This window comes from Lepisma saccharinum, chromosome 1, assembly GCF_977018435.1.
Source record: "Lepisma saccharinum chromosome 1, izLepSacc3.1, whole genome shotgun sequence".
In the NCBI taxonomy this organism is placed as follows: domain Eukaryota; kingdom Metazoa; phylum Arthropoda; class Insecta; order Zygentoma; family Lepismatidae; genus Lepisma; species Lepisma saccharinum.
In genome coordinates, this window is record NC_139229.1 from 118,198,803 (window position 1) to 118,209,318 (window position 10,516).

Genomic DNA, 10,516 nt, shown 5'->3' on the forward strand with positions numbered 1-10,516 from the left:
GAAATAAACATGAAGTAAAGGAAAAGAAAAGAGGGAGGAAAAAGTGAATCTCACATGGAAAGAAGTGGAGGAAGCTCTGAAGAGAATGAAGAGAGGTAGAGCACCTGGAGTAGATGAAGTGCCAGTGGAAATGATAATAGGAGCAGGAGTGTTTGGTGTGCAGTGGCTGTACAGTGTGTTAAAAACAGCGGCAAGAAAGAGATGTGCCAAGAGATTGGACAAATTGACTAATAGTTCCCATATTCAAGAAGGGTGACAGAAAGGAATGTAAAAACTACAGAGGAATACGACTTATGTGCCACTTAGCAAAGGTGTATGAGAAAATACTAGAAAAAAGAATAAGGGAAGGAACAGAGCTGAACATGAGAGAGGAACAGTATGGATTTAGAAGAGGCAAATCAACAGTAGACCTAATATTCACCATTAGGCAAATGCATGGAAATGATTTGATTATTGCACTCCTAGATATTGAAAAGGCATATGATAGCATGGGCAGAACAAAGGTTTGGAAGGCTCTAAGAGAGAAATGAGTCGAGGAAGAGGCAGAGTGCAGAGCACGTACAAAGCCAACCAGAGCTGTGTGAAGAACGGAGTGGTTCAGTATAAGTAATGGAAATGCTCTTTGCCCACTGCTCTTCATAATTACAATGGATGCATTAAGAAAGAGGTGGGGAAGAAGATAGGAGAGGAAGAGATGAAGTTCCTGTTGTTTGCTGATGACTCAGTAATATGGGGGACAGGGAAGAAGAAGTACAAAGACAGCTTGATAGTTGGAATGAGGAAATCAGAAGAGCAGGAATGAAATTCAGTGCCGAAAAGAGTGAGGTGCTAATAACAACAAGAAACAGAGCCAGAAATGAACCAAGAATAAAGATGGACATGGAAGAGTTGAGGGTAGTGGAGAGCTTCAAACATCTAGGAAGCATAATTGAGAGAAGTGGAAGAATAGATGAGGACAAATGGGTGGTGGACTATATCAAAGCATTTGAAGATTAATATGGAACAGGGATGTACCTATGAAATGCAAGAAGGTAATATATAACACATACTATGTGCCAATAATTATGTATGGAGCAGAGACTTGGACAATGACAGAGAGAGACAAAAGAAAGATGCAGGCAGTGGAGATGGAATTTTTAGGAAGTATACTGGGAAAGACTAGAAGTGATAGAATAAGGAATGAGGAGATCCGACAGACAGTGGGTGTGGTGAAGCTTCAGGACAGGATAGATCAGGCACGAGGTGGTTCGGACACATGAAGAGGATGCAGAAAGACTACCCGTAAGACCTTACCATACACAAGGAGTGGGAATAAGGCCAAAGGGGAGACCAACATGTCGGTGGAAAGAGCAGATAGCTGAGAGTGTTAAGGAGAAGAGGACAAGATTGGAACACCGTGGAAAGAGAGGAGTGGTGGAAGACCAGGAAAAATTGAGAGGCTTGACTTCTATGCCGACTCAGCCAGGAGGAGACTAGAAGGAATAGAATAAGGAATGAAGAGATCCGACAGACAGAGGGTGTGGTGAAGGTTCAGGACAGGATAGATCAGGCACAGATGAGGTGGTTCGGACACATGAAGAGGATGGATGCAGAAAGGCTACAGGAAACTGCAAAGGATGATGATGAAGTCACAACATTAAATTGTATTTTTATTATTACGTATTACTTTGTCTTTTGTATTTGTAGTTAAATACATTGTGTATTAATTTCATTTTGTATATCTCTTACAAGCATAAATGTATTATCTTACTTGTAGCTTACTGCTCCATATGCAGTTTATTATATATGTAACATTACATTGACAAGGGTTAGGTGGCAGAGCAGCCTATAGGCTGAAATTTGCTTGCTTAATAAAGAAATTTATTATTATTATTTATTATTATGCACCCTTGCTAAAGTTTAGACAATATGACAATACTTCAGGAACAAACTATGTAATCACAGTTTCCTATTTGTTGCAACATACTTAACATTGAATAGAGAATAAAACCACTATATAAAGTGGTTACACTTTCTAGAACTCAAAACGTAGATGTTAGTTTTCATTACAGGTTAAAAAACATCTGCTTGGTGTCAGATGATCAGCCTCTCAAAAAAAATGCCAAAATGGCATTTCATTGCATCTACCATAGCAATGAAAGATTTGCCCAGTTATTAATTTTAACACTAAACTAACTTCGAACTTACCTTCCCCCTTCCAGGAAATTGCACACATTATCATCTCGCTTTGACACAAGCTGGAATGTTTCTTTTATAATCTGTTGTTGCATGTCTTCATTCTGCAAAACAATTACATATATTTAAGAGAACAAGTGAATTTTAAAAAGAACAGTCTCAAAAGAATCACATACTCAGTGACGTGCACTGAGGAGTAGCTAGTCTAGCAGAGATAGATTAATCAATCTCACATCTCTAATTATTTTCAAATCACAATATTTATTGTCTTGTTAAAGCCACAGTTCATATGCAACACTTTCTTTCTCATGCGTTTCTCGTCCCTCGGTGTGATCCGCGGACAAAACTGGCCTAGCTCGCTCTTCTTCCGCCTTAGCAGTTCCAGGTAGAAACGGGTTTCCTAAGGAAAATAGAAGATTTCTGCCTCTACTTCCCTTGCCCCCTCGCCCCCGCTGCAATGGTTGAAAGCCCGTGCTTTCAGGTCCCTCAGTATCTCCTATAGGACAGATAGGGGATTGGTTTCCATTCGATTCCTTTGTAAATCCTCTAAAGAACTCAAGGGAAAATTTTCTGCAGTACTTATGTTCTCTGTATTTACACAACATTTTACACGTTGTACAATATGTATGTATAATACATAATACCTTCTTTATTACTTTGTTACTGTTGTTTTCTGATGCAAGTAGCAAAACTAGTTCAATAATAAAATAAAATTACACTTCTTTCCATGTAATTAAGAACAAAGATGACCAGTTTTCTAGAACTTTAAACAACTCTGAAACAATTTCAACATATCTGATATAGAACATTGAAATATTTTCACACTTTTCATAGATATTTATAAATAGATACAATATCAATTAATCTGAAATGCGTACAATAATAGTTAAGACAAACAAATTATTGGAATTTTTAAAACACATAAAAATGAAGTGACAATTATTAGTACCGATGTAAAAAGGAATAATAAGTTTCTGAGACTGAAATATAAAACAAGAAATGTATGTAATGTCTGATACAGCAAATTAAGAAACTTTACTTCTCAGAAGCTTCAAGTTTTTTTCATTGTTCTACAATAGTCTTTGCTTCTTCTTGCATCATTTGTTGTTTGACTTGTAAAGCACGGATCTCACTTGCTTTACGTTTCATTTCTTTTGTCTTCTTTGTGATCACATTTCTTTCTCATCTTCTGGAATGCTTCCTCGTATCTAAGATGTGCACCTTTAACACTCTGGATCATATCTTTGCTTACTTCTACATTTGACACTCCTCCTACCACTTTCACTGCATCATAAACTTGCCGAATAGCCACAACAGACTCTTCTTTCAAGTTTTCTATTAAAACCTGCTTATTTACAGAAAACCCACTTTCCACATATATATTGTCATGTGATAAAATCAAAACCACTTAACCCTAGAACACTACCGTACGTAAAATTTACTTGTGCTTCGTGCTCATTTCCCTCCATTACCTCCCACATCGCACCCACCTACCCCTCCGCCTATGGTATTCCTCTATCATTCTGTCAGGCACGTGGCAGCACTGTGGTAAGGAGGGCGGAAGCAGTGAACGACTTTAGTTTGTGCGTTATGTGGGACTCTGTACGTCAATAATACGTAGCGATAGTAACAGAAGAAAAATCTTGCACGTAATTTTGAAGTGCATGTAGTAATAACGCCATTTGTATTCACGTAAGATTTGCGTGAACTTTTCTATAATATGATCAACATAGCAGCGATCAATGGATACATTATTCACACTCACAACTTCTACAACAATCAGGGCAACTCAGAAAAGAGACTATTCTCACGAATTCAGTTCATGCTTTTTGAAGGTACTGGGGAAGGAAGAGACAAGTACAGTAGCAGCCACGTCACAAGGGAACAGAAAGTATTGCAGTTTCTGCAACTACAAGAAAAGGAGGATGACAACTACATACTGCTCCTGTGGGAAGCCAATTTGTGGAACACTACCGTACGTAAAATTTACGAATGCTTTGCGCTCAAATTCCTCCCCTACCTCCCACCCACTCATCCTTCTGCCTAGCAGTGCCTCAAGTTATCTGTCGGACATAAGGGAACACATAAGGAGGGTGTAAGCTCTGATGGTCTTGATTTGGTTTGTTATGTTGTGTACTGTACATCAATTTTACTTATCTGTGTAAAACCAGAAATATCTTTCGAACGTAATTTTGACATTTGTAAATTTGATTTGGATACTTAGATTTTGAAAACGAAAGTTTAAAAGCATGCACTATTTTCTTGCAAGACTTAAAAATTACATTTGTTCCTTATTTACAGCGTTATGAATATTATTATTGTTTGCTTTTCATTGTTCGAACTTTTCGCCTTCATTGTTAATGTAAGAATGGGCTTGTCAAGCAAGACCTCTTAAAATATTCTATGTTTAATAAAACCATGTTTATACATTTTAAAATGATGAATAAAATTACAATATAAGGAAAAATAAACAAAATAATGTTCACAATGAATAGAAATTTGTTTTCATGATGTAGAGGTTGTTTTAAAAATAGATTTCTTCATGTACGTAAAATTTACGTAGCGGTAGTTATACTGTAATATTGAAACACGGTAGTGTTCTAGGGTTAACAGTGCTCCATAACTCAGAGAAGTCATCCTTGCCCTTCATGACACCCATAAAAAAAGAATCTAGTGCATCAGTTTTGATTGATAAGTTACAAAACTTTTCTTTCAATTCCTTTTCACTACTGACGTTGAGCAACAATGTCTTAAACTGGCGAATTACTTTATCACCAGTTGCAGCCTTCATTCTCTTTCTCCTGAGAAGTTCCTGTATCAGGTCTTACATGCGCTGAGCACATCGCATGTATGTCATGTAAAAGATCCAAATCTGTTAATTAAATTTTAAAAAGTGCAAAATTTATGAGGGTATACACTTGGTCACCAGCCCTGGAATCACATTTAAAAACAAGAAACAAACAAATAGATATGAGTTCTTGCTGAAAGATAAATGCTACAACAGCTTGGACTATCGACAGACAGGAGCATATTATAATCCCTCAGTTTTGCTTCATTGGGAACCATTAATCAATTACAAAATTTTCCCTGAGATTTGTATTTTTTTCAAATTCCTTGAGATTTCCAGGTTTTCCAGGTGTGTGGGAACCCTGTACGATACCTAGTATGTCTCAGTGCATTCTTTCAATCAACTGCACGCCCCTCCCTCTGCATGACGTAGTTCCTTCGAGTAGAAACTGCACAGGTTGCACACCTGTCTGCAGTGTTGCCAACTGCAATAGATTTCCACTACTTAGAAAGGGAACTCAAAGATTCGTAAGCCACATCTCCAATGAAATGAGATTTAAGAATGTTGCTACTTTTCCCCCCACACACATTGAAATAGGTTTTCCGTGGTATAGCCTCCATAAGAATGTGTCGTAAACAACCAATAATCCAGGGCACTACTGGAACATGTCACCTTCGATGCCAAGGTCGCGAGTAGAGCAACACACTGTTCTGCTGCGAACACCAGAGATGTAGCCAGGCAGGAGCCAGGGGCATTGCCATTACCCTCCCCACCTTTCTGAAGTTTGGTAAAAAGGGGGTGGGTAGAAGTCGGTTCTAACGCATTTGTGTTGAAACAAAGGATTTGAAATATTTTTTCAACACGTTAATTTCATATTAGCTAAGAATGGAAAACAAGCAAACAAACCTTTTTTTTTTGAAAGAAAGAAAGTTAATGATAAATGCATTCCCAATGTACATATGGCATAATTTTCATGTACAATATTTTATTTTCGCATATGCAACATGCAACAACGTAAAATAAGAAAATACATATGAAACATAAAAAAAAAGGTAAAGCGCTCCCCTGTGCTTAGCACCATGCCATGAAGGCGTATAGGGGGTGTGGGGATAACGCCCCACACTTTCTTGATCCTGTTGTGAGTGGGGGGTGATGTGATAAGCATCATGACCCTGGCTGCCTTCACCCCCCCCCCAGGGTTTCCCCCAGGTATGCATGTCATTCGACGCTGTGTGGGTACCGGGGCTGCTTCCAACATTAGAAAAGTTCCCGGATTTAAACCAGCCGGGTATCGAACCTGGGACGCATTACCGACTGAGCCATATGCAATATGTTAACACTAAATTGTGTACGTATTCAAAGTTTTAATGCATATTTAAATACATTACATAATCAATTCATCAATCTCATAACAAACCAACATTGATAGCACTGTTGGCATGGGCCACCATGGCCTTCTCTGTTTTAAAACGTTTTTCATTTAGATGGTTCGGCTCCCAGGGCCGACTCCCGCTACCCCTAGATACGGCATTGAACTTGATGATACTGTATAATATATTATATTTCTAGTTTCATAAAATTTGAAATGAAGGGGTTGCAATTGCTCCTCTGTTCCCACTCTGTAGGTGCTCTTGGCCGTCTGGAAGGAAAATACAAGAAAAATATGAAAACTAATTCCATCTTGAGTATCCTGTAGCCCTCCTACTCTTAAATTCTGCTATACTGGTTTCTCTTGTACATTAACGTTTGTCCCCCACCCCTCCCACTAGACTTCATTTCCCTCCAAGGTTAATGAGCAATGTGAGAAAGTCATGTAAGTCACCCCTATAGTACCAGTGTGGTAAGAATTTACAATATAGAGAAAGTCTCCAATTTCGTTAATTTTCGGTATACTAACTAATTTTGGCCTCCTAATCACGAATCTGTTGTAAAAAACCGGGGGTCACTTCTGGAAATTGTACATTTTGATGAAAAATTGTTCGTTAGCACCAAAAACCATCCACGGGTAGCGCCACAAACCACTGACGTTAGCCCCAAAAACCATCCACGGGTAGCACCACAAACCATTGACGTTAGCCCCAAAAACCATCCACGGGTAGCCCCACGAACCATTCACATGAGGTTAGGTTAGGTTCCATTAGCACTCATTTTACCCTTAAATTCATCGAAAACATAGGGATCGTACTAGAATTGAACATCATAAATCATTTTCTTGTAAAACAACGGCGTGGTGGGACACAATGACAGGAGATTACATTTTTGTTCGTAAAACTACGCATATACACCTATATATAAAAAAAATTCAATCGGCTTTTTTTCAAATTTTCATATGTGACCTCCGGTTTTTTACAACAGATTCGTGATTAGGAGGTCAAAATTGGAGAATTTCTCTATATTGTAAATTAGCTCCCACAAAACATCCGATTTTAACGTGTCTCCGATATAAGGAATTGCTACTGTTTTATTAATATACACATTTATATACGGTATAATTTAACAATACAGGGAATTTCTCCAATTTGTTTGAAATTTCGGATACTTACTAATTTGGGTCTTTTAATCATGAATCTGCACTTAAAATTTGGCGCTCACGTATAGAAATTCCTGAATTATGGCTAGCCCCACGAACCAATGGTGCGTGGTTAGGTTAGGCTAGGTTAGGAAACATAGTTAAACAATTTTAGGGTCGTAGTAATATCAGGAATATATATATTTCGTTCTTTAAGTATTCGAAACGGAAATTCTTGCGATAAATAATGAGCAATTGTGCATTGTCGGTTGCGATGACTGACCCTTTTATTTTGCAAGTTTTACACGTGAGCGCCAAATTTTAACTTCAGATTCGTGATTAGGAGCCCTAATTTAGTGAGTATGCCAAATTTCAAACAAAATGGAGAAATTCCCGGTATTGTAAAATCGCTCCTTATATACTTCGTGGTTGCTAACGAAAGGCGATGAGAAATGGAGAAGAAATAAGTCGGTCTAATTCCTGTGTTCTGGGGATTGCTGGCAGGATGCAGTTTCCTAAGAGATGAGGCTCTTTGTTGTCCGTTATGTTATCGATATTATTCCAGTCAAGTATATTCAGTAACATTATCGTATAAGGGAAACGGATTCCTTCAAATTTACAGGGGAAAGTACTTACAGAAATCATTTTCTTTAGCGTTGTGGAAGTTCCTGAATGTAGATTTGATCCATTTTAATGTGAATGCGTGTTGTTTTCTGAGAAAATCTCTGTCCGACACGCTGTTTCTGCTCCCGCCATTTGCTTTCTGCGCGAGAGTGCAATGTTCCGTGTGTTAAGATGATGCAACCCCGTAGCCAGTGTTTCAGCCTTGCCATGTTTTCACTAGAACATGACGTGTCGAGTATTTTTATATATATATATTTTTTTAACTATGCTTGCCTAACCTAACCTTACAGAAAATGGTTTTTGGGGCTAACGTCACAGCGAATTTACAATATAGAGAAAGTCTGCAATTTAGTTAATTTTCGGTATAACTAATTTTGACCTAATCACGAATCTGTTGAAAAAAACCCGGGAGTCACATCTGAAAATTTGAAAAAAAGCTGATTGAATTTTTTTTATATATAGGTGTATATGCGTAGTTTTACAAACAAAAATGTAATCTCCTGTCATTGTATCCAACCACACCGTTATTTTACAAGAAAATGATTTATGATGTTCAATTCTAGTACGATCCCTATTTTTTTCAATGAATTTAGGGGTGAAATGAGTGCTAATGGAACCTAACCTAACAGGCCTAACCTAATCTCGTGTGAATGGTTCGTGGGGCTACCCGTGGATGGTTTTTGGGGGTAACGTCAATGGTTTGTGGGGCTACTCGTGGATGGTTTTTGGGGCTAACGTCAATGGTTTGTGGAGCTACCCATGGATGGTTTTTGGCACTAACGAACAATTTTTCATCAAAATGTACATTTTTCAGACGAGATCCCCGGTTTTTTACAACAGATTCGTGATTAGGACGCCAAAATTAGTTAGTATACCGAAAATTAACGAAATTGGAGACTTTCTCTATATTGTAAATTCTTATCCTAACGTCAATGGTTTGCGACGTATTAGCATAATTTCAAATCCAGGCACGAAAGCAGATATTTTCCGGTGAACACTGCATAAATCGACAAATCACTCTCAGAACGCCCCCTAAACCAGTACGCTATCACGGCCACAATGTGTTACAGATTCGAAACAATAAGTAACAGTAAGTACTCGTAAATCTAAGAAATAGACATTGATATGCATTATTTCACTGTAGGAAATGTTCCACATTCGAAAATAACACCTTAGCAATGTAAAGAAGTCCGAAATATATGATTCGTAGGTGTTTCCCTCATACGATAATAGTACCGTATATTCGAATCCCAAATTAATTGTTTGTGTTCGTTGTTAAAACAAAAACTCTCCCCCCCCCGGAAGAGTTTGGTGGGGGGATTTCAGGACAAGATTGTTGGTGGGGGGAATTCCCCCCCTATGATTTTGCACCCTACAATAACACATTTCCGCGAGATAAAAAAAAGATTGAAAACTTTCAAAAAACAACATAATCTTCGTAAAACATGCAAAATATTTCTATCTCGAAAGGGTAAAGATGGTCCGGGTACCAACATCTGTACAAACTTTGACTTCCCTTCATTCTTTTATTGAGCTACATAATTTACATGGACATGTTTTTGTATAAACATGATAGGTAGAAAATATTGTGAAAAAAATAAGATTCTTATGTAATAGTTTAAAAAATACTAATTGATTCATTGTAATTCACAAACGACTACTTTCAGTAGCCAATGACCTCATGCTATGCACTTCGATAATACTTACAAAGTATTGATAAAACTTGGAGAGCCTTGGTTTCCCATGATTATTGAATACTAATATTGCTTTAATCATCTTCTAACTAGCACTAAAACTGCACTTAAAACACTGACAATCGCCATACGAAATTGGACTGATTCACCAATTTATTGACAGACAAACATGATTGCAGCCGACTGCACACCATTTCTCACTGTTGCCAGATAAGGAAAAAGAAGTGTTCACAATACAAAAAGTACAATATTACTTTTGACGTCTTCATCAGTGCAGAGCTACATGCTCCGTGCCTGTGCACAGCATTTTACGATTTGATTTGTGAGAAATTAAAACGCAAACTTTCATTTAAGATTCGAACATTATAAATGTAAGAAACAAATTGGTTTTCCCACAGTTCGCCATCCAATACATTTCGATGTAACACGCCGCGACTAACGCTTTTTATAGGGGTGTGCAGGATCACGAAAAGTCGGGACTGGGATCGGGGAAAAAAAATTTCCCTTCCCGATCCCGATTTCGAGAAATGACTTCCCAACTTTTCTGGATCCCGAGCACTCGGGAAATAACGAATAGTCATTTTAAAATGTTGTTATTTCTCGACGTTTTCTGTATTGCAATTGTCTGGAACGTATCGGAAATTGTTTGTTTTTATTCCAGAAATGCTAAAACAATCAGTTAAGTTGAAAATGACGTGTAGAATTCGAGATTTTGAGACCTTCGGG

At 37.8% G+C, this 10,516-nt stretch overlaps 1 protein-coding gene across 2 annotated transcripts in view; it reads right to left on the reverse strand.

Moving 5' to 3' along the window:
• or (AP-3 complex subunit sigma-2 or) overlaps positions 1-10,010 on the reverse strand; it is a 33,289-nt gene extending 23,279 nt beyond the window's left edge. The window contains exons 1-2 of one of the 2 annotated variants that reach the window (XM_083121638.1): positions 9,804-10,009; positions 2,188-2,279 (exon numbers count right to left, since the gene is read on the reverse strand). In XM_083121638.1, coding sequence (XP_082977764.1) covers positions 2,188-2,279; positions 9,804-9,872 — 161 coding nt within the window. In that variant the 5' untranslated portion in view covers positions 9,873-10,009. Of the gene's footprint in view, positions 1-2,187; positions 2,280-9,803 lie in introns of both variants that reach the window. The other variant, XM_083121646.1, reaches the window with a different exon arrangement.
• Positions 10,011-10,516: the final 506 nt, after the last annotated feature.